Source organism: Atractosteus spatula, chromosome 11, assembly GCF_055471065.1.
Source record: "Atractosteus spatula isolate fAtrSpa1 chromosome 11, fAtrSpa1.hap1, whole genome shotgun sequence".
In the NCBI taxonomy this organism is placed as follows: Eukaryota; Metazoa; Chordata; class Actinopteri; order Semionotiformes; family Lepisosteidae; genus Atractosteus; species Atractosteus spatula.
The window spans coordinates 7,098,401-7,123,700 of record NC_142716.1 but is presented as its reverse complement, the minus strand read 5'-3'; the positions used below and the strand labels follow the sequence as shown (position 1 = coordinate 7,123,700).

Below are 25,300 nucleotides of genomic sequence, written 5' to 3'. Positions count from 1 at the left end.
TTCACAATCTAGCACTTTGATTAAGAGTGTGTGGGGCTAGCAGTTCATGCAACACAGCTATTGGATAAAAATATCCACCCAAGCTGGAAACTTCGTGAAATATCTAAAACACAGAGGGAAGATTTATCTCATCGTCTCTAAGCAACCTCAGGAATGCAGAAGAGACCGGCAGCTGTTGATTCACAGAAGTTTGTGTATGCTCATTGAATAAAAGTAACTTTCAGTTCAGCAAGGGAACACAACAAAAGGATAAACATTTGGAAAAAATATCAGTAACATCTGTTGCAAATTTCTTCACACTCTCAGACTATTGATGCAGTCCTTATACCTCGATTCAAAGCTTCTCAAAGAAAAATGATATAGGTGCTGAAGGCTATGGTAAAATTTATATCTAGCCAAGACACTTTGATTTCAAATAAAGCATGTAATTCATCAGATTGCATTACAAAAGGTATTTATTGAAATTTCATGCAAACAGCAATCTTTGCCTGCTTATTTTATATTGTTTCTTTCTGGCTTTGAAATTGTAAAAGAAAAAGCTTGACAGAAAGAACAGGCGAATCATCAGTGCAGTTCTTTGGGCCCTTTTGTCAACAGTAAGTATAGATTAACATATAAATAACCCATTGCTCCCCCTTGTGAACCCAGGAGCGGTGAATGGAGATCAGTTAAGGAGCCCAAGGAATGAAAGCCTGCCTAAGATTTGACGCCTGTCCATCTCTCCACTGCAGTGGCTGCTACAATAAATCAGCTAAAGACCTTCTCTCGTCTCTGCTGACCCACCGACCAATGTCTGCAAGTGCTAAAGGGCTTTGCACAGAGAAAGCAGTCAGTGGACGCAGCCCTCCCCTAATTCTCCAGATTACTCAACACACAGCGGTCATACAGGGCAAAAGAGCCCTCTGCCCACTTCATTACTGAAGGGTCAGTCCTGCTTCTGGGGGGGGCGGGGGGAGATAAACACAGCCTTTCTTGTCCTCAGCTTCACATTCCTGCAGTTCAGCACACGCCTACTTTCCCAAACATTTCTGCCAGCCTGTCAAACGCCAGGAACCTCATTAAAATAAATCAGCATATAGTTTATCTCTGCTCTTTAGTCACATGGGAAACTTTACTGGGTTCCATGCAGCAGGCTGGATCAGGCAGCAGAGCTACATAACAGTTCAGTCTAACTTGGCATGCAGATAGAAAGTTTAAGAATCCCCCCAAAAAGTGATACAAAGATAAAAGGACTTTAGTTGACACCTTACACTTGCTGAATATTCACAACATAGGCAGCTCTTTGGATTCATAGTAATGAGGGGTGTATAACTGATGTGTATATCTGGACCAGATTTTCCAGACAAATACCCTAGTATGACAACAGGAAACAGTGTGTTTAGAGAATGTCACCCTTCAGATGAGACATTACACTTGGTCATTAAAATTCCATGATACCGATTGTAAGAATAGTGGTGTTAACCATAATATTCTGGCTAAAATTCAACTCTGAGCTTGCACACTCTGCCCTGCCTAAAGTTAGATTTCCCCTTAAATCAACTGGTGATCTAATGGTTCAGATCTGTTGAACAAATTATTGATCTACTGATCAAATCTGCAACAGTACAGGCACTTCAGTGGTACTCTCCTATAATGTAAAGCACTTCAGGCTCCTCCAGGATAAAAAGCACCATATAAATGCGAGGAATTATTCTTTATGTTTGCTTGGTACAGACAGCCTATTTTGACCATCTTTTGTTTGAACCACTTGAGACTGAATAGAGCAGTCCACTTTTCAAAATGCTTTGTCCTAGGGTTTTTTTAATACACATCGGCTCTGGAATAATAGTCAAGGGTAAGGATGATCCTGATACTGCAGTGTAAAAGAGTAATGAACTACAATAAAAGGATATACTGCATGTAAAGTGTCATTCACATGCAGAAACTACTGGTCCTTAAGATTTATGGTTTGTTTGCAATAAATTCAACTAACAACAACATTGTTACATCAGGCACAACATTAACTAAAACAGACTTCTGATGTCACTTTGTCAAAGATCTACAGCATAAGACAGTCCCCCAAAAAGACTTCATTAAAGGAAGTGCAATGTCAATGAACATTTGGAGGCTTCTATTCAGTACATTAAAAAATAAACCAGTCTTACCAATAAACCAAGCACAGTCTTAACAGTTGCCCAATATGTGTTTGTATTCTTGGTGCTCGAGCAAGATAAAACTTCAGCTAAACAGATTCCCTTTGCTTATAAAGTAGTGATAACCTATAAGTGTAATAAAGTACTAATTGACCAGTGCAGATGTAAACATGTTACCAAGTGGTCATATGTTGGGATCAAACCACCTTAAGATCATCCTAGTAGAAAGTTTTCCTCAGTTAAGCATATAATCAGAGAGCAAACCCAACCATTTGTCAGGGTCACATTCTTATATACAATCACTTTCACACGATAAAGGCGTTAAAACACACAACCATTTGTGTCTTTGCTCCAATCACTCCACCCACTGCAACGTGAGGGTTATCTGGCAATGGTGGTCTTTGACACTTACCAAGTTTTGTAGCCCCCTCTGCCTGATAATCGGGGAACTGCCCCTCTGACGGCACGCTGACAGTGCGCCGCAGACTTCGCCCCTTGGAAGATACAGGCGGGCTTTCGTGAATCACTTCAACCGGCATCTGAGAGCAGGGGAGAGGCCAAAATAAACCATTAATTCTAACAAGGCCAACGATCAGATGAAGAGTAAGACATAACCAGATGTTATCTAAACATTTTTAACTTTTTTAATCATACATCGATCTAAACGTGATGAAACAGGTGCTTCAATCACCAAAAAATACATTGAGGAACAGCCATGAAACAGGTAAATTCATTACGCCAATTTGCTTTCGTCAGGAGTAAGATTGATCAGCAAAGTCTCTGCTCTGAAAGTCAAAGGCTAGTTGTGTTGAAAAGCAATACAAGCTTTAGATATGTGGCATATGCTTTGGACCAGGTTGAAAGTGCTTTCTTCTGGCATCTCTTCCATTCCTCTTGTGAAATTTAGACAAGCATGTGCCTGTTCGCTAATCTCTGCAATACCACAGGATGCAGGAAAGGCTGCACCACAGTCATTCTGTTACTACAAACACCAACAAGAACTGGACTGTTTAATTGTCTCCTCACAGTCCAACAGCTGATGTGCAGGTTGCTGTGGTCTGGCATTTGTGATGCAGTGAAACTGGCAGTACAAAACAACTGCAAAGATGAAAAAGTGTCGATGTGTCAATCTTAGCAAGGTGTCATGACTTTGTCCTGGGAGACCAGGTCTCCCCGATGGAGGTCAATCATTGATGCATTTCTAAGGCTGTCTTGCCAGGTTAGAAACTTCTGGCTGTGAACACCCTATAAAAAATTACACTTAATCGCACTTAATCCAGCCTCCAATTTGTTTGATACCAGAAGGATATTGGTTCCTCTGTTCCTCCATTTTCATCAGGTCTGACATTCAACACCTTAAAATCACCTCATCGCCTCTACCCTGTTAACTCTCACTAATGAGCTGCCAATGTTACTTGAGTGCATCTCAGTGATTAATGATCTATCAGCCAAAATGACACCAAAAACAGTAAATCAATATCCAAAATCCATTTACTGTATTTAAAACATGCATGCATCAAGTTTGATGTTCAGTATGTTTATTCATTTTGGACCCTCTTCTTTTCTTGTAACCAAGGGGATGCTTACTTATTTCAAACTTAAAACAAGAGATCCAGATGAAGAATAAAATCCCTCCTTCTCTTAATAAAGCACCTACCAAATACTTTATATCCCTGAAGTAACATGCTAGTTTACTCAGAATGTATCTTTTCCAAGCTAACTAAAAGAGCCTCATAAATTGATAAAGCTCAATTACAGTAATGAATTATTGCCCTATGCATGGTGATCTGCTGAAAGATTTTGTTTACTTGCTAGTCCCATTCCAAAATCAATTCCTTTCTTAAGCAACACACCACATGCAATGAAAGAATGTCACTGCTACCTAATCCAGTATTCATTATACTTAAAAGTTTCCACAGCTGAAGCATATTAAAGGACAAAAACACACTAGCATGCATTCCAAGTCAAAACCCTTCAAACAATTTCCTCGTACAAAACCTCTGAAAAGGGGCCAAAAACTTTCCTACACCCCGTCCTTTCAGTCTGCAGTTTCCACCTTGCTGTGGTCTAGAACTTCTTGTTAAAAGATATCTGGTGACAGTGTGACACAAAACATTGCGGTTTCAAGATCCTATTAGGTTCCTCCTCCCCTTCATCCCCTGTACTGCAACATAGTTTATGGTTTTATGAGCTACCATCAGCTCGGGACTGTGAATGACATTCACAGGCCATAATTACTTTAATTTGACGTGATGATGGGGAAAAGAACTGGCTGTAGTGAGGTATGAAAATCACTGAGACATCTCGGGAAATTTCAACACCACCTGGCGGTCTGAGCAGCACACAATAAGGACGCAAAAAGGAATGTTGAAAAACTTGCCTGGTCACCAGAAACACAGTCTACAGCATTTTTTATAAGGATTTGCTTTTAGAACTGATTTTGTGCTCATAGTAAATAGGATGGGGAATTGGTTTGAGACAGCAGTGCCTATCTTCAGACGGAATCAGTATGGCCTGAAAGGGGGTGCAATATTCATTCTCTAGTCTGCTTCAGTGAACGATAACGCATTCCAGTGAGATGGGCCCAGACACTGGAAGTTGCCAAACAGCACAGCTCACCTCTTCCTCCTTGTTGAGCAGGATGAGCTGGCTGTCTGTCAGAATACAGTATTTCCTTTCCCACATGGTGGTCTCGGAGTAGGGGGACTGGCCGCAAGAAAGTCTGTGCGTTGGTGGCCCCTTCACATCTGCAAAGAAAGCAGGAGACATCAGTGAATAAATACAACACAATGACGCAAACTGACAAAAGTAGCAGGAAAGGCCTTTGTTCATCTTCCTTGGAGAGTACTAAGAGAATCACTCTGGTATTACATTTCTACACCACTGACTCACTAAGAGTGTGGATGAAGCAAGCCGCAGAAAGGAGCATACATCTACATTGAACTCACAGAAACTGAACTCAAACATTTGCATAGTCACTTGTCTCAGTTTTGGAAAAATTGGAAATAATTCCTACACTTTTTTTTTTAGAGTGCTATGTAAAAAACCAAAATTGAACTAATTTGGTCATTACAATAAACTGGTGTTTTTCCTCATTTATTTAAAGAGGGCATTGTCCTGGAGGGTGTTCGGTTCAAGTCAGGGGTGTGACACTTCTGTTGTACAGTGGAGCAAGGTGAGTCACTCGAGGTAATGATTAAATGAATACCCTCCAGTCTACCATTGGAAAAGAGATTTCGTTCTTAAATTATTTGGTTAAACTGATTAAAATATCAGTAAGTCATCCCAACAGTTTCCTCAACACTGTTGAAATATGAAACTGAGCGTATGCTAAAGGTATCCTTGTTTTACAGCATATATGTAAATGTCATTGTATGTCTAATTTGGCATTCAGTCGAGTCTCAAAAACATCGTACAATCGTCTTTTTCCTTGGTACGTTCGCCACAAGAGGGCAGTATCGACCCGGTTTGTAGCGTATCCACCTGACAACTAGAAAAAATACTGTAGTCCAAGCTATCCCTTCCATAAATAATACTAACATAAGGAGTCTGTAAGCACTCATAAAGAAAGGTATCCTGGACATACATTACAATATCATATGGCTGAGTTGACTTGTAGCGTTCTTTTGCTTTCTGTCGTATACTTGCATTTTGAAAATTAGGATAACTTTAGTCAGGCTTTCCACATAATTACACAATTAATAGATTTAACAGGAAAAAGCCTTGTTTCATGGAAGACAATACAAATTAATTCTGAAACATCCCTGTTTTTTTAAACTTTTAAACCTTAAGAGAATTTCATTAAAACCTGGTGGTGACAGTTGTGTATTATGCCTTAGAAACACATGAATACTTTGTGTTTTTTTTTGGTTTGTTATTATGTTGACAATGAGTGTACATGTATGTTGTGTGCAACTAGAAAGAAACAAGAATGGAGACAGAAAATCATTTGACACGGTCAGCAATAGGGTTGAATTATTTTCACCCAAAGCATTTAATAAAGAAATCCCATTTCTTTCCCACGAAACAAAGACTTTGACCTCCTAGACCCCGGTATATCACAGCAGGTCTACAAGCACTTTCACTTAGTCGCCTTGAGGCCGCATGTAGAGACCTTCTAGAATTAGCAGATAAATCAGTGTAATGTCTTGCTGATTACCCTCAGCGAGAAGGCTCCTAGTCTCAGGGTCAAGAGAAATGAGACAGGTAAGAAATGAAATCTGTCAACTGCTGCATTAAGGTATGATAAAATCCCATCGGCAAGAACTGATGAAAGCTATTAACAGGTCACCATACAGGAGCGAGATGCTTAATTTTGTCTTTGTTCAAGATAAAATTATAGCACTCAACGACCATTAGCTACAGCAATCAGTTGTTCTTATTTGTGTTATGAATTATTTTTGTTTGTTCTTATGCACTTCGAGCATCTAGAAACATACTCATAAATAAATGTAAATTTGAAATATATTGTTTACCATGCATTAGTCTGCAACATGTTTAAAAGGAGTTCATAGTGAAAAGAACAAGAACAGAACTAGACCCAGTCTTTGAATATAAAACTGAGGACAAAGACATTTGTCCAACCAATTGGACATAAACCAATTCCTAATATGAAAATGCTCTGGTTAGTCTGCTTCAATGTCAAAACCCCAAAAAAAACATTTACAGGTTTTTTCTTACAGTAAAATCCTGCAGCAAATAGGGGTTTTGTCCTGTAGCCAACAAAGCAGTAAGATGAGAAGACAAAGAAACTGCTTGCACAGGCAACACCAGGAATTTCAATCTGTCCTTTTAAATTCATCTATTAAAAGTAATTTTAATAGATAATTCACTAATCTGGGGTAGAAAGGAAGATAAACTTTACTTTCATACTGATCACTCTGGAAGAAAACTGATGTCCACTCTACCTTATAGACTCAAAGCAGAAACAAGAGACTGGTGAGACAGCAATACCCTTCGTTAATGCTCGGTACATGAGCATGCAAAAGCATAGTATATGACTCAAAGGGCAGATGTCATGAGCCTTAGACCTTGGTGTGCAACAGGAGTCTGCCTCTGTGCACACTTTTACAGGTAAAACAAGACCGCTGAACTAACAAAGCTGACCTCAAGCCAGGGGGTGTAAAAACTGTTTTTTAAAAAGGTTAATTTGTCAAAGGAGAATGAGATATGGTTTGCAGATCAGTGTATTTATAATCCAGAAAGTCAGTGCCTCAACATGAGTGTCTCTGTAAGCCACTCAGTAACAACTTGAACAGTATTCACTCATAAAAGACTAACAATTCTCACTCCAAAATGCAGACATCCTCAGTAAGCCCCTGAAGAACATCACTGACTAAACAAGTGGGGCAGTGGGCTTACAAAAGCATGTCACGCGCCACAGTTTTACACATGACCTAGCCGTAAGCCGCGATGATACACAATACACACAAGAGGCTTGTTTATAGCCACTGCTAAATGGAGATCAATAAGGTTCCCATAACAATTACCATCAAAAACGCTCTGCAATCTGAATGCAATAGGAGACAGGCAGACGAAATGTGTGCAAAACGCTGCTTTTGGGCCACTTGAGTTCATTTATGGCATAAATAATTTTAAAAAGATGCACCCCCTCGTGTGGCACAGTATCGGGCCTAAGATCGTCATTGAAACCAGTCACTGCAGAATGAAAGGCTGAAGATCACATGGAAGCCTTATCTCACCTCACAATCTAGATGCAAAACGGTCATTTGACAATTTTCCCATATGCCTGCGAAGTCAGGAAAAATGCTACTTGTGTTTCATCTGGTTCTCGTGCCAGGGAAAGTCTGCACTGACGCTCAAATTATTTCATGTGCAGTGGTTCACATCAGTACTGTTTGTGCTGCATGTATTTTTAATTAGGTTTGAAAGCTCCAACGTCCTTTACGACAAGTGATTAAATCTCTACTCTCCTCAGAAAAATGTGCACAATGTAATTAGACTTCTGAGGAGAATAATAATGGCTCAATAAAGGATTACAGATGTTCACCAGCAGGTGGAATTCTAAGACTATTTCTGGAAAGTAGAACGCTACTGAGGTTTTAATAGAGTGATCCTTAAGTTGCGTAGGGTTAAGATGCTCATGTTAATCTTGTTCCCTTTTCACATCAAACACTATGATCGTAATCCATGGGTGTTCTGAAACAACTGTATGTGGAAGCTGAGGTTTCCCTGTTTTCTGGACCTTTGTTTAAACTACCTGTTACATTAAATAGTTTAAAATATTTATTCCTTTTTATTAAAATTCTATGAAGCAGCTTCCCTCAACCTCCTTTGCACAATAGTACAGCAGCAGGAATTGTCGTGACTATTTTGTTGAGCAGAAACCAAAAAAATGTACAGATGTTATGGCCTGATCCCTTTCAATACGCCTAGATTAGCTATTTAGTTACAATAAAGGAGGGCTACAGTGAGGACTAATGAAAAAGACACAGATATGCCAGAGAATTAGGGATGATTTGGAGAGTGATAAGTTCACAGATGTTTATTGCAAATAAATTAAAGACACAAAAAGGTGTTCTTTAAAGATGAATTACTACAGACACAGAAGCTGCACATATAAAATGTGACGGCTGAACTGATTTTACACACCTAAGATTTCATACATTCATTTACAGCCAACATAGGGCCTTCTTGCATATGTGAGAAGCAATTGCCACGCTCAGTGAGAGATGGAAACATACTGTAAGTGCTTGAACAAACGCACACAAAGCTGTCTGATTGGGAAGTGTTCAGCAACATACCCACATTATCTCCAGGCTGAACAGAAAACTACCATCTGCTCTTAAAGAGGAATGCTACAGGGCAGACAGATTATATAACCATATAAAATGGACATGTTACAGCAACTAGGCCTAATTTGTAGGTTTTAACATACAAGTCGGCATTCACTGACTTTGAAGTAATGCTGTTTAAATTCTGTCACTGAAATCATCCACTACAAAGGCGTTTCAGTGAGCTGCGCACGTAACTTCCAGTTGTCATGAGAGCAGGGAAACAGGACTGCCACTGCATTGCAATCAGAACAGCATCTACTGATGTATCAGTGAAACATTACTTAATATTAGTTTCACATAACTGGAAGTGCAGGTCTATTTTGAATAAACGTTAACAAGCTGAAAGTTAACAAGTTGAAAGACCCAGCTATTACTGCTGGCATTTATAAGAAAATCTGAAATGGACCACACTGCTGTGCGATGGGAGTCTTAACTGATTCCATGGTAACACTGTCCTCCGAAGGAGGCCCACAAAGACAAACATTACAAAGTTTCAGTGCTTGGTGTACATTTCCCATTTCAAAGATAGGACATGCCACTAGCCTCCACAAAAAGCAGCAATTATCCCTTCTGAACTGGCTTACACATCAGGTGTGCCTTACACATCGAACACTCAGCAACAGTAACACTACATTCCTGTCCACCGCTCCTCCACACCATGATCAAATGTGGCTTCCCCAACAATATTTGCATTAAGAAACTGCAACTTTGAGGCATTGCTTTATAAAATCTGAAAAGATAAGATACAGACTGCTAAAAGCCTGGTAAAAGTGATCATCAAATCAAATCTGGAAAGTAAAAGTGTCAGTAGCTTGTGTCCTTGAGTTTCAGTGTGTCTTGTTTCTACATTAGCTTGCAAGAACAATGCCTAAAAAGAGACCTGTACAAAAGAACCACTTCAAATTATTTTGTTTTCAAGTGGAACTAAAATGCCATTTTCTTTTCACGGATATTATATTACACGAATCCCAAAAGAACTTCCAAGAATGTCAGGAACTAAAGGCATGTACAGTATTGCAACTTCAATGGCTCACTGGATTTGCATGCCTTTCAGAAACTGTTGCCTAAAACAGCATGAAAGGTCTGGCCATGTGTGTGCTCCTCTCTCCAGCACTGCAAGCACCAAAAGCCAAAGAAAATTGATACGATCTTTGCTTGGTTACACTCTGGACGAAGCATTCAGGCATTTGTAAAATTATGCAAAGAGATCTTTATATGGTCTTGAAGACATTACTCCTGTTGGTGGATATTTCTGCACAGAGCAGTCTGCCGAATTACTAAAACCAAGGCATCCATCTGCTGTGGGCTGTTAACAGCTTTCGTCCTAGAGGCAGGTCTGTCACTTGTAATGGAATAATGAAGGAAAGTGATACGTGAAAAAAACGCTGAATGACACCATTGCTTTACTCAGTGATGCCGAAACTATGGCTGTAGTGAATTGTTACATAGGTTGTTTGTGAAATGGACATGAACTGAAGATGGAATAAAACAAAGCAATATTATACAAGACCTTCATGGTTGTATGCTACATTCCGTTTATATGAAATGAACACGCGCAATGTTCATTTAAGGGACGCACATTGAGAAGGCTCATCTCAGCCAATGACACTGTCCATTATGAATACAGGGTCGAAACCCATCAAAATAAAGAAAGGACACTAAAACAAGTCCTGAAAAGAAAAACAAATTAGGCACACTTAATTGTTGCATCCCTGCAACAAACACTGTAGTGTGCTGTACTTAAACACTGTTTTCAAATCATACGGATGCAATTAAAAAACGTCTCTAGGTTGTTTTTAGCTAAAACAATGATTTTCAGCAATGAAAAAAGAAGCGCAGCACAATGTGTGTTTTGAGAACAGAAGTAGCAGAGCATGATGTATAACTGTAAAATAACTTAATCAGGGGAGTGTCTCATCTGATGAGAAACAAAAGACCTCTTTCATTGGAATGGTTTTATGAATGTGATATAAATAACCTTTGAAACCATTAAAGCATATATTACTTGGGCAATACCAAAAAAAGTGAATGTTGTCCTAAATTGTCACAGCTATGTAGCTATGGTATGCTATTTCCACTTTTCTGATTCTCCGTAATACCTATTCTGGACCTGAAAAAATCAAGATGGGCTCTGGATACAAGTGTAAACTTTTCTTAATGATTATAGCGAGCATGTTTTGGGTGAGAAAATTCCATCTGAGTCATTCACAATATATGCCCAAGGATTGTTACAAATACCTTCTATAACATATAATAAATTGTGTTATTTGAGATATTCATAACCTATTCTGTGAGAAATAATTCAAATTTACCACTTACATAAACTGTAGTTACTCAGCAAAGCATTCTTAATGACTCAAAACAATGGAAAAACACTAAAATAAATCAGTTTTCTGATACGGGATTCTCAGCAGAATTGTATATAACCACATTTGTACAGCATTGTAGCAAATCTAAACACTGTTACTGTAAATTTGATTCAGAAATGTTACAGTAAAAAGCTCTGATGGGTTTAAACATCTGGCCTTGCGAGTTTACCTTGAGATGGTAAAGGTTTGGTCGGCAGTGTGTGATGAACACAGGGGACTTTTGATTCAGAATGAAGTAATGACTGTGTCATGGAGAGGCTTCCTGTATTATGTTTCTCACCCTGGTCTTAAAAACATATGGTCACAAATGACAGGAGGTCACTTGTTGACCCTGTGTAACTGAGTAAAGGAGAAAGAAAAGATACATCCTCATTAAGGGTAATTTGAAAGTTTCAGAGATCATAAAATGAACATGTAGAATCACGTGATGCAGCTTGCCTGAAAAAAATGTTGCATCCACAAAGATAATCCGGAACACTTACTTAATAAGGAAACGTTATTCATGTGGAATGTGTTAGGGGTCAGTGACTCACAACCAGTTTGTTTCCAGTGGTTTGAACTATGTAGGTTCAGAATGACATTCAGGCTAGTGAGAACTTCATCAAACTCACTGTAATCTGTGATCTAGCAAACTTCTTTTCCTGGCTCCATCTCTTAGCTTCCATTCTAATGCGAATATAGATAACTGCACACATTAGCTCTTAGACAGAGAGCAGTATGAATTACAGAAAAAAGAGATGTAGAATGTCATGTCAGTATTTGTGTGTGAGAGTGTGGAGTGAAAGCCACTTGTGTTTTCTATGAATATTCCAGCAGGCCTGGGATAGCCTGTCTGTTTCGTGGTCCCAGTTGTTCACTGCACTGCAAACGGTGCACGCCATGTCTATGAGCTAGGGAGAGGTCCTGGCACCTGTCTGGGGATGAAGTTTCAGGGATGCTTTCAGCCGCTCATTACTGCCAACATCAAACTCTCCTCCTACAGTAGCACAGAACAAATGCAGACCAAGCCAGTTCCGTTCAGATGACACCAGAAATGTCTCCATGGATTCTACTGCACACAAACACACAAAACACAATAATGTTTAAGATTGGTCAATGGTAATTTTATCTTTCTTTTACTTAGAATCAGATTACCAGGCCATAAAAATGTTAACTTGCAAATTATTTAGTAAAACTGCTTCCCCTGAGCTTCAGTAGAGAAGTGGTAAACAGTCCATTCCTTTTATGAAACATATTGTTTTAAGTAACAAAGGGTTTAGCAATCACATATTAATTTCCGACCATGACACAGACATCATTTAGGGAAGTGTAAATTTCTTTTTTTACTACATCAGCTTAATTTACGGCACTGACAAATGACCCACAACAGCAGACGTTACTTGGGAAAAGTACATATCACTAAAATGATACTTCCACAGATAACATTCTGCATACAGTACACACAATATATGTCCATATATTTCTCTATATACACACACTGTTTCTACGGCATATAAAACTCTTCTTATTCTTATATTGCTCACGTTAAAACATTATAAATTGAAACAAATGCCCTCCCATCGACTTTAAGAAAGAGGCTCCAGTGTAAAAGACCCTTTTTGAAGCTCAAAGTTTCATCTCTCTGTATCTCCTGGCCATTTTTCTAAGGCTGCCACCTTTCCACAGAGCCTATCCAGGTGCACCAGAAAAGGCACGTTATGACCCTCCTGAGAGCGAACAAGAGAGCCTTTGTGTGTGGTTTCAATGGGACTTACCAATAACATTGCCTCATCGAAACAGCTAACCTGGGCCCGCAAGTAAACAATGCCTGGGTTTCTATGGCTACAGGAAAACAGTACCGCTCCTCGGCAGCTGACTTCATGACAATGTCATGTTGTCTCCCCTGTTTACAGCTCCTTACGGCAGGATGGTAGGTAGCTCTTCACTGGGGATTTGCTCACTGTGGAGCTGAAAATCACATCAGTTTGTTTCACTCCTGTCAGTTTCACTCCTGGGCCCTTTCATGTACAATGTGTACCAAGTTAGCAGCACAAGAAACAAAGCATTCAAGACTTTAATGTCTGTCAAGTACTTATTGGAACCACCGTCTTAATAAAGATGGAAAAAAGTTCACTCTCAAAGATCTCTCTTGACTAACAGCTCAGAAATCCATTTTAGAAATTCCAGGTATGATAGTGCTCAAAACGAACCATGACAAGTAACATTTCTGTTTATATACAGTACGTAGGTGCATCTGGGAGCTCCCAGAATGTCATTTTTTGCGACTATAACAGATAAAAGGATGTCCACTGATGCTGTCCAAGATATACCGAACACTACATCATGAACGATACAAAAAAGAGCCATTTTATTATGAACTTAACCATGAGGAGGAAAAACAGTATGATTACTGAATTAAGACAGAAAATGTTTTTTGTAAGAATTAATCAGAGTCTGTGTCACCCTGTAGCTTTACCAGCTATATATTGAAGAGATTACAAGAATCTGAGCATACTGAAAGCTAGATCAGCACAGAAGCACTGCATTGACAAAGAATGATATAGACCTTACAGTAATTACTTGAAAAATTCCACTGAGCCTTGGCAACTTGGCAGCCTTGCAAATTAGTACGTTTAATAGGCATCTAGGGAAGGAGGAGGTAGCATTGGCTGTGAAAAAAGGAAATTACTGCAATTAGCAAAGTGTGGTCTTCATCTAAATTACAGACCTGTCTTTATCAAAGTGTGTTTTAATCTAATAATAAACAAAGCAAAATAAATGTGCAGTAATTAGGTTTACACTGTTGGGGGACACTAGAGTGAAACTGAGGACTAATTGTTCATCTAAACTAAGCTGCACAGGGGTCCTGAGTGTTAGAGTACATGAGGAAAGGTGTATAGAGAACACTGAAATCCAAGAAGCAAAAGAAATAGTGTGGTTCTGGCAATTTAATAATTCCCACAGGTTTCTGTTATTCTGGTAAAATTAAGGTTATTCCTTAATTAAAAATGAAGGACTTTGGAGAGTCATTAAAAGTACTTTTCTCTTCAACTATCTGATCCATTTCACAATTTCCTGGAATTATTGGTGGTATACAGGACAAAAACTACTGTGTAATGTGGTGTGACATCTATTTTTTTCACATATGTCACAAAATATAGATATCCTTCTCGGACCATTCACTGAAGTATGATTTTCTATTTTAAGCTGTTGTTTAAGAAATTGTGATAAATGGGAGATATTTCCTACTGGAGAATAAGGACATTCCTTTTACAGTCAGCATAGCAATCCAGGTGTACCGTGTACATCTTTAACTCCAACCCCTGACCGCTGAAGACATGTTGATTTTCCCTTTTTTTTGTACTGTGAATTACAGTTCATTTTGATCTGCAATCTTTCCCTGATTGATTCAGAAGTTAGGAATGTGCAAGTCTTTCACACACAAAAGCAGCTTTAAGATATTTAAGATATTGCTCATTTCACAACAGCAGCCTTCCTGGAGCCTGTAAGAAGGGCAGCTTTTTTCTGATAATTCAAAGGATCTGTAAATGAGGGCTACCATTCAGTTCTTTTTTAGGCAATACAAACACCGAGTTTTAAAGTTTAAAAATTGATTTCATTATCTGCTTAAGTTAATTACTGGAAAAGTTCACAGTGACTTTGTAAGAGGGGGTATTTTCTTTTCTGTATTCCATGAAGACATTGTTAATGCCTTTCTCTGAAATTAAATTAAACAGTTCACTCATGGCCAGAGGAGTGTCAGCCTTATGCACAGTTCAGTTGACATGACAGCATTTTCCTTATTAACTAGAAATGGCATGCAGGATACAAGTCTGCCAAGGCCTGAAATAGTGCAGACTGAATGTCATGTCATCAGCGCACTTGTAAACCTTGCTTTTTTAAACAAAAAAAATCAGTCTTACTGAAGCAACTACTGAAGGTGACTTTCAATAGAGTCATTCATTGTGATCACCGTTAGGAGTGCCGGTAAGAAATCTACTATAGAGACTGTTTTACGGATTTTCTTACTACTGGGTTTGGTCACCATCATCATTAAGAATCCTTAAGCTAAAACACTAAAGGTGTTCATTAATAATGAAGAATGACAAAACACGAATTAGACATATCTTAAACACCAAAACCTGGAAAGCCCCACACTACTGCCTAGTGACAGTATTCTCAGAATAAAAGCAAAAATAACTCACTGCTTAAAGCAGAGAATAACTAGCAGACATCATATCATCTGGTGTATATATAAGAGGAAATTCAGATATTTTTTCTGGAGTGATACAATTTCTTCCTATTGCTATTTATGGTTTTGGAGGTACAACCATCCTTCTTCTACCACAGTCAACTACCACATATGAGGCTAATATCTGGTCACCGAAGCTCTCAATGCTTCTTTTAAATGAATCATAAAATCAAACAAGTACATTTCAATAAACTACTTAACTGAAGACAGCTGATAGTCAACTGATACCAGAGTGAACAGCTTCCATATTAAATAAATGGGCTATTCATATGCTTATATTACATATTGTACATTATTAATGTGAAGCCAGCACACCCCTAACCCAATATGAAGCAGCAGCTGTAACTGGTGATTAGCATGTTCAGAATACTCTTAGTCATTGCAATTTTATATCTAGCCCACCTGTTTCAAGCAATAACCTTGCAGTCTGCAGATGATTCTCAGTGAAAAACAGCAGTAAAGGCAACGCTAGAGCCAAGCGGTAAATAAAATGCATTAAGCAAGAGCCACAACCTGTTACTGGTGCTGACATCCATTTCTTTCCGTTATTCAACTAGTGGAATCAAGCAAATAAAAAACGTCCAACACAAGATTTGAGAATAATGGTTCTGGATCTTCAGTAGGAAGCTACACTAAGAATTTTTGGTCAGAGAAGCCTGATGATAAATGTCCTTTATATAGCTTCTCTGAGCATGGAGGTTCTCAGCCACCATATACAAAGAACATCCAGTTTTTTGCCCTAATGATATTCTGTAACTGTAACTACAGCACATGGTCATTTAACCCATAAGGCCTACTTTGATTTAACCCAACAGAGTCTCTCCAATGCACTGGTTTTAACAATTACTACAGTTTGAAAAATGTGCTAAACATATGCACAGTTTTAACCAAAACAGTGTCAGATAAATAGGTAATTGGCACGGCTTTCCAGCTGCGATTATAAATACACTGCTGTCATTTTTAACACTTTTGTTCCATACAAGAAAGAAAATAAATGCCTACCTTTCGCAAGTAATGTTGCAGAATAAATTTGATTTTACTCAAAAAGAATTCATATGCAGGAGGCCTTTTAAGACTCCTGATGAGGAAAATGGTAAGGCAGCTTGTGACATTGCTCAAGAATATGAATTGACATTGTTAAATATTTTACAAAGCTGCAGTCAGCAGATTGGGGCTTTTAACCTTCGTGACTCATTTGCTTCCAGGGATCTTTAAAAAGCTTACTGTACACGCTGCCATCACGGGGAGATTCTGTTTCATTGTGAGTAGGAAATGCAAACTGAAGCTGCACAGCTCTGTGACAACAGCATTTTGAGACCCCCGAGACCAAGAGTATTCTGTCGTTCTGTCAGGATGAGGTCTTATTCCAGGAATGTGCTTGTGGACATTGTACGAGGGGTCTTTGTCCTTCATTTCTTTCAAAGAAAGATGTGTGACTTCCAAGATCTTATAGTTACAAAAAAAGCCCATCTTTAAGGGGAAATTCTGTCTTTGAGGCGACTTTACTCACGTTATTGCTACATCACATGGTCATTTAACCCATAAGGTCTACTTTGATTTAACCCAACAGAGTTTCCCCAATGCACTGATTTTAATACTAGAATTGATTAAATATGCTACATATATGCACAGTTTTAGCCAATACAGTGTCAGATAAATGGGCAATTAGCACAGCTTCCCAGCTGGGATTATAAATATACACTGCTGTCATTCTTAACACATTTGTTCCATACCAGAAAGAAAATAAGAATACCCACAGATAGTATCGTATCTGGCCTGCACTGGTCTAAACAAACTTCATGTTCCCTACGTGGCGAACGCTCAGCAGGGAAGTGGCAGGGCATGTTACAGGTGTTGTGGCCACAGGCCTTGCCTCCTCTCTCCTGCCCGTTTTGCACCTGTTCCCAAGGAGACAAGGTACTCGGAGCACCTGGCAGTAGTGAAGAAGTCACAGTGCATCAGGTACTCCGGGTTACTTAAGCCCTGCTTAGTTTCTCCTCTGCAGTCCGGAATTGGTCACTTGCACCTGTGTTATTCCTGCCCTGCGCTGCACTGCACTCACGGACCAACGTTTCCCAGCAAAGTCTGGTTTCTTTTTTCCCTGCTTTCTTTTTGTTCCCTGTGTGCTGAAACCCTTCGGGCGCCCGTTTCCCTGCCTGCCTGGAGTAATCCTGTCGCGTGCCTGCATCCTGGCTCCCACACAGACTCTATGGGGAACTGCATCCCTGTTTCCCCGGCACGTCCCGCAGTGGGCATGGTACTGCAGTTCCCCTCGGTGTGTGCTGCCACGTGGGACCCCCGGTTCTCTCACCTGCCTGCCAGCCCGCTCTCCGCCCTTTGGACAGCCCCTCTGCACGCCTCATGTCCTGGCCCACCCCTGGGACTCTCCACTGGTTCCAGTTCTCAGTGGACGCACCATTGATGCAATCAGTGCAACCTGACCAGCCCAGCTCCGGAGAGTGCCGGGCTACTACCTCCTGATGGTGACGCTCTTGGGTCTGTAACACGTCCTTGCCCTTCACAATGATAGGAGGGGCTGACATCGAAGATAAGAAAGGCAATGTTGCTGTTCAGAGGAAGATCAGCTTCAAGACACGAGACTATATGACACTACCCCAGCCTAAAATTTGAGGTCACCGGCATTGAACACAACCTACAGCAAAGACTCCTTGGCCTAAAAACATCATTTATTTTCTCCACATACCCACTAGTACTTAGTAGCACTAAACCTTCCATTGGTTAATTGATCACCCTCCTTCCAAGCAGGCTAGCTAACAATTTACAGAGCTACAGTCCATCTCAATTTGAGATTCATGGCAACACGCAGTTACTACTTATAAGTTGCCAAGTTGTGAATAGCACTTCAAATGTCCACTTGCCAGCTGTCTCGTACAGCAGATTTAATGGCGTTTGAATGAAGTACAGTAGCAGCAGGCAAATGGCAAATATCTCTTAAGATTTCAGAGGGAATTGGAGTCATTTTTCTCCACACATAGAAGTACCTGAAAAGCTCTCATTAGCTCACTACTGTTAGCAAGAGCCTGGCTGAAAAGCACAGAGGTACTTTGGGGCCAATCATATTTGTATGACAGCGCTGTCGTATTTTTATATTAAGGTATCAGCTTTTCTAACCTGGTTTTGTATCCCTGTATTGTTTTAAAATCTGTATTCACTGTTATGATAGGAGACAACCATTCTTATATATAAAATCACACTAAAATAACATTTAAGATGGTATTCATTTTAAATATCTGGAACATGAATCCTTCTCAGGATGCCTGAGATTCAACCCTCTCATTCAAGAGGAAACAAAAATTAAACTTGATGATCAAGGGGTGACGGTGAAATCTGCTGACCATTCCTAGAACACCGTTCACCTGTGCTTTCAAAAAGGTACATCAACTTTAAAAGGACTAGACTATACTTTCAGGGATCATTTCTATAGTTTGCAACTTGAGAAATGCGTTTCGAAAGTGTTTGGTCTCATCAACCACGGGGAGGATCTGTAGTGTCTCCTTCTGAGCACGAAGCAGGTCGGGAGTGTTGCTTCACGGCAGCTGCTCCCAACCACCGATGACCGCTCCTCTCTCTCGCGGGCCGAGGAGGAGGGAGACGCATTCTGAGAGGGCGGCTCTCTTGACAAATTCCCAATACGAGAAATTCTATACAACCAATAAAGTGAACTTATAATATCACTGTGACAGGCATGAGGTTTACTTTGAAGAGAACAGCCCAGCAAGTGAAAGGTTAATTTAACTGCCTGCGTCATTATAAGCTTCTTCGTGCCGCACACACAGAATGTCCATTTGCATTTATATTTGCATACAAAAGGGACCTACTGAATTTGCTCAGCATGTGTGCAAGTTGCAGCTCAGAACTTGCTCCCTTTAACCTAGCTGGTTCCTATAAACAGATCAACAAATGCTTTGTCAATCTGTTGGCAAACTTCTGCAATCAAGTTCCCAGCTCATTCTGAAAGGAATTTTCCTTTGAACTACATTTGTGTGTGTGCACTAGCTCTCAAACATTTAAAATACAAACTAGCTCATTTCACAACTTCACAACAACCTCAGCAGTGTAACCTTTTGGTACATGCTTCAGGAATTAAGCATAGTAGTGCACAGACCTTCATCATTTCAATGGTCTATATTAGGAAGTAAAGCAGACACACTTGACACCAAATAGAGCAAAAATGAAATATTCATATTGAGAGGAATGTGGTTAAACGTCTTTCACATGTTTTGAATCACCATTCAAGAGTCATCAAGGAGTTTTATAAACAAAAAACTGGTAAATAATGCCAACTACAATGTAAAAAGAACAATATTACACTGACAAAATATTTTTTTCATGTTTTCATTTCATTATAAATGAAGTTCTTTTATGTTTTCATTAAACTTTCTAAAAACTAGTTCAAAACACAAATGTGTAAACAAATACCACATTACTCAGACGTTTTTCTCTTCTATATCATCAGTTCTACTACTCACAAAAGCAAAAAGACTTTCTTTGAATTTAATTTGTTTAAACAGAGAAATAAGATATGATTTAATGAATTTTACCTGGCAAAACCCATTTAATAAAAAAAATATTCATCACATTACATGCACATTCATCAAAACAGAATATCCTCCCATTTCCTGTGAGAAGATTTCCAAAATGCCATAGCCAGTTCTGCCTGTGAGCAATGTGGGTTTGCAAACTTAATACATTTTCATGATGCCCATTTTTGTTTTTAAACTGGTGAATCCCAAATTGCTATCTCGAACACCCCCAGCTCCACGGTGCTTACACCGAAAAGAAATCAAAGTTAAATTGAAACATGACGGCATAAAGCAAACAGTGTGAATCAGCCCTCACACAGCATGTCGACATAGGAGGTGTTGAAATTAAACGCTGTATACTGTTTCTGTCAGCTTTTCACACAAGTTTAATTCACAAAACAATTTTGCCATGTCTGCAAACGTACAAAAGCAAAACTGTCTAACTGTCTAAGTGCCAGACTAGGAGAACAGCTAAGAATATTTCCAGACTTCTAGCAAACGTTTTGTATCACCAAAACTTATTTCCACTCCTCTATATTTTCGTATTTTGCTCTTAGTTTTGGTCCACTCTGGCCCATTTTCCCATCTGTGTACATCCTGCACTATTTTCTCTTTCATCATCTTTAGGATTTAAGTGCAGCTTTGCAAACACAACCTCATAATCCAAGATAAACACCACATAGTTGAATGAGCTACTTTTCTGGGCCTTTGCAATGTGCCTTCTTGCAGTATGAGAAAGAAGTCGCAATACTGGGGATTTGCTTGTCACGTGCTTTGGCTGCTGCGCAATAACAACAAATTCCTTGCTCTAGTATAGAACACTTCATTCCCAGGAATTCCAAACTGCTTCACGTGTTGAACGGGATCTACATCATCCACCACAGGACACTGGACTCCACTATTCCACTCCCCTCCACTATCAATGTGTGGAGCCCCCAACTGTGCACACAGCACACTCACCACACATCTGCTAGCAGGGTGGAGAACAGAGTGATTATTAGGAGGCCTTGACTGGTGAAGGCCTGTATGAATTTGGCCAGGACACCGGGGGTTAACACCCCTACTTCTTTTCAAGAACAGCTACTGGGATTTTTAACTACCACAGAGTGTCAAGACCTCAGTTATACATCTCATCCAAAGGACAGCGCCTTTTTTTTTTTACTTTATAGTGCCCCCGTCACTGTACTGGGGCATTAGGACCCACATAGGCCACAGGGTGAGCATTGCTTACTGGTCCCACTAACACCTCTTCCAGCAGGAACCTTAGCCTTTCCAAGAGATCTCCCACCCAGGTACTGGCCAGGCTTACACCTGCTGAGCTTCAGTCGAGAGTTGCACGGTGATACAGGTTAGAGGTCTACCATCCAAGCACAGATCAGGCCTAGCTTCTGAACTGGGATCAGAAGGTGGCAATGCTGCTGTCAACTCTATAGGACTCTCTTAGATAACAGGATGCAACAGCAATGTGCCTTAATCCTCTTCTATCGAGCACTAGATAGAACTCCTGCTTTTTAACATCAGTGGAAGTCAAAGGAGTGTTCTACAGCTGAATTTCACATGACATTTGCAAGTTTAAGCATCATTCCAATTAACATTAGGAATGAAAAATGGAACTGCGCAACAAGAAAAGATTTATAATAGTTGACTTTATTACCTGTAACCTAGCGATACCTGTACAATATAACAGTCCCATTCTGATCAGAACCCATTACTTTACTTAATCCATCTTTTAGGAATTGTAATCTTGGTTGAAATATGTTTGTTTTTTGTAGTTTGACATCTTGTCATGTTTTCTGTAAATGCTATTACCTTCTGAGTTCTTGGATTTTGAAAGGCACATAATAAATGAAAGTTACTATAACTATACAGTGCTGTCTATTGACTTAGAATAAGATGTCCAATACATGCAATGTTTTATCGAAACCTGTTGATGTTCTGATAGTCTTGCCAGCATAATATGCAGCCTTTACTACCATATTAATTAATTGCGTCATGGCGACATAACATACTATATTACAAGACACTTTTAGATAGTGCTCAAAGTAAATATGCTCAATGAAATATAAACTGATTGCATTAAAGTACTTATAGTCCACTATAATATGTAAAGAAATGATTATAGTCTTGTTCTATTTTAATTTCGCCTTTACAGAGTCTGAAGCAGCATTCTTCACTTGCTATAGATCATTTGTGTCTATTGTTCTGTAATTTCACATGCGCTTCTGTTCAAAAATGCAATTAACTAATCTAACGCAACAGCAGACACATCAGAAAGTTCTGTGATTGGTTCCAACTAGAAAGAAGCCATAGCATTTTTACACAGATATGGCTTCATAATGCATGAAGGAAGGGGGATTATCTTACAGGAGGGTCAGCCAGAGAACAGGAGCTGCAGAATAAACTGGGCATCAGTCTTCACCTTCAGAGGCCTGAGTCCCTGACAGCCTCTCAATGCAGATAAAGTAGATTTAGGGTCCATACGCAATATGGAAATCACCACCATGAGATGACACAAAATTAAACATTGTAAGACCACAAAATAGTTTTCTTCTAATGTGCAAAGTTGGTTATTAGGTAAATATTCAAGCTACAGACTATGGAATTGGTCCCAGTGATCCAAAAGGGAGAAGGAAAAAAATTCCATATCCAAGCTGGGTGATACTGTAATGGTGCCCTCTAAGCAGTGGTACTGGAGGAGCCTCAGACACATGGTAAATAAAGAAATTGAAATTGGCATCTGCCAGTTTTTCAGGGTTGATTGATGCACCTATGACTAATGAAGCTGCGTTGCTTTAGAAAAACTGGCTTTCGACAAAGCTTTCCGACTTGAGAGCATCGTAGGTTGTCCTAGATATTCTTCTCACCACTTCAGAAATCCCAATGCAGGCTTTATCTCAGCGTAGTACAGCATATGAGGGAAGCTCGAAGGCAGGAGAATATCGTCCAGTCTAGGTCTGGATCAATTCCATGCTTATCCCTCGCCCCCTGTATATCTGATGCTGCTTTGCCTTAAAGCTGAAGTGAAATTACCACCAACACTGGGGGACTTCCACTATGGGGAAACTGAGAATTCAAGAACAAACATTACAAATGAGAGGAGACTTTTCAGCTCATTGAGCTTGCTTGGTAATCACAGTGTGTCAAAGCAAATTGCTTTGCACTCCATAACTCTTGTAAGCACAGAAACTAGATAAATCCTGGATGGACAGCCAGCCCTGAGTAATATATTTCTTCACCAGTTTAAAAGATTGAATACAGGATTGCCAAAACACCACAGTGTCAGGGAAAAATACTTCTGAATCTAACATTTTACGAAATATTCAATAGTCTTTACTTCTTTATGTTTTTCAGCTGATACCTATATTAGAGAAGGCAACACTTGCTGTGCTCCCTCTAGAAAAGAACTAATTTCGTTTTGTGAACACTGTCCGTTTCAGATTTGGTATTGTGGTTAGTAACGATTTCCCTTCTTACCCCTTACAGCAATATGCTCACTTTACTTAACCTGCTTTCTGGTTAACAAGCAGTGTTTCAGGACATTCTTTACAGTTCTTTATCAGAGGGTAGGCAGCATTTTATTACTCTTAACCATTTTAAACCTGAAAACAAAGCTAGCTCCTCTTCTATATCACATTTTCCTAATATGATGCTGCGTCGAAGTCCTTACAATTTGCGAAAGAACATGTTAGATAATTTTCCATTGACTTTAGAAGTAGAAAAGACACTGGATTTGGACTTAATAATGCATTTTGCTTTAAAATTCTATCCATTTGACCCCTTTACTCAAGTTTGTCTCCTTATTTTAAAATTGCATGTTCATGACCTACTTTAGAGACAAGCCAGGGTTCTTATGGTCATGTGCTGTGTTCACAGACCCAGACATTAACTGCATATTCAATTGAAGTGAACCACCCGTGCCACAAGTGCTGTTCAGAAGTACACAATGCTTTCCATTTCTTCCCCCTATTAACCATATCATAAGCTGGTATAGATGTCACTTTGCCTGACTTAATGCAGCTTTGAATATGTGTTAAAAAACAATCTTAACAGGTCACTCCTACCATTCATCACATTCTCCTGGTTCTCCTTGTGCCTCAAAATCCTGGACATCCGCCGGGACACCGTGGAAAAAAAATCCTGCAGGAAATACCTTCTCTGCTCAACATCTGAGTTCACCTGCCGTAAAGCTGGCTTCTCAATAACATGAGGTGTCCCGGGCTCCGACACCGACCTGTGAAAGGGAATCGCTCTGGTCGGGTTGTGTTGTCTCCCCGACAAAGAGCCGGTGCTTGAAAATTTGCGCTGGTCCTTCTCCACTTTGGAAGCCTCCAACTCGAAGGCGTTGTTGTCCTCAGAAGTGCCTCGCTTGAGTGTCCTAAGGTTCAGTCTGGTGCGAGTTTTCCACTTATATCCTTCAATGGGCTTCTCAGGTGCAGACTGAGCTTGATGCCACAGCCTTGGCCTGCTACTTGTGTGCCAAAGGTAGCCATTTAAACAAGGTGGATGATGCAGGTTCTGGACTGGATCCGAAACAGAACGCCGGTATTCCCTACCTGTCTTCTCCACACTCATTTTCAACACCAATGAATCCTCAAGACAAAAGTTTCCATAAGGTTCAAATGATTTCCATTTTCCACATAATCCCAGACAACAGAAAGAAAATAAATGCTTTGAGATTTTTCAATGACAAGCAGAATTATTGCTTAGAAGAAGTAAGATTTCACCTTCTTTTTCTGTAAGGTAGAAAGCTATTCATCCCACATAAACACAGCAGTTTGTCTCATTTCTTTGTTGCTGTAAAATTCTGAAGAAGTCCCCAGTTGAGACATCAGTCGCTGCTTCCTGCTCGTAGGCTGACGTTACACTCAAAACCCAACTTCCTGTAAGGAACAGTATCTCAGAGCAGCAACAGTAAGACTTACAGAGGGCGAATCAGGGGGCTGGTCTTCATTGAGGCCATAGGTTGTGGTTTTCCGTATCAAAAATGGTGATTAAAAATAAAACAACGCTACCACTTCTCTGGTGTCACTCTCTTATCAACACACACTTACTGAGAATGCTTCAACATGCTTCAGAATGTCTTTCCTTTTCACAAAATCAAAATACTTTTACAAATAAGCCAAGATGATGGTTTATCACAAAAGTGTAAACCTTATGAGGGTACTGGTTAAGTCAGAGTTCTGTTCTTAATTATATAGAAATTAGTTTTTTTTGGTATCACTTAGCA

The 25,300-nt window shown here is 39.6% G+C and overlaps 1 protein-coding gene and 1 non-coding gene across 4 annotated transcripts in view; one reads left to right on the top strand and one right to left on the bottom strand.

Moving 5' to 3' along the window:
- Positions 1-25,300, bottom strand: part of rasal2 (RAS protein activator like 2) — a 102,704-nt gene that overhangs the window by 47,466 nt on the left and 29,938 nt on the right. For 2 of the 3 annotated variants that reach the window (XM_088927382.1, XM_088927383.1), the window contains exons 1-3: positions 24,135-24,725; positions 4,752-4,879; positions 2,545-2,671 (exon numbers count right to left, since the gene is read on the bottom strand). In XM_088927382.1, the coding sequence (XP_088783508.1) occupies positions 2,545-2,671; positions 4,752-4,879; positions 24,135-24,645 (766 nt within the window). In that variant the 5' untranslated portion in view covers positions 24,646-24,725. Of the gene's footprint in view, positions 1-2,544; positions 2,672-4,751; positions 4,880-24,134; positions 24,726-25,300 lie in introns of those variants that run through there. The other variant, XM_088927384.1, reaches the window with a different exon arrangement.
- LOC148823422 (small nucleolar RNA U3) lies at positions 18,944-19,157 on the top strand. Its single transcript, XR_016093801.1, has one exon. It is a non-coding gene; the product is annotated as a small nucleolar RNA U3 (small nucleolar RNA).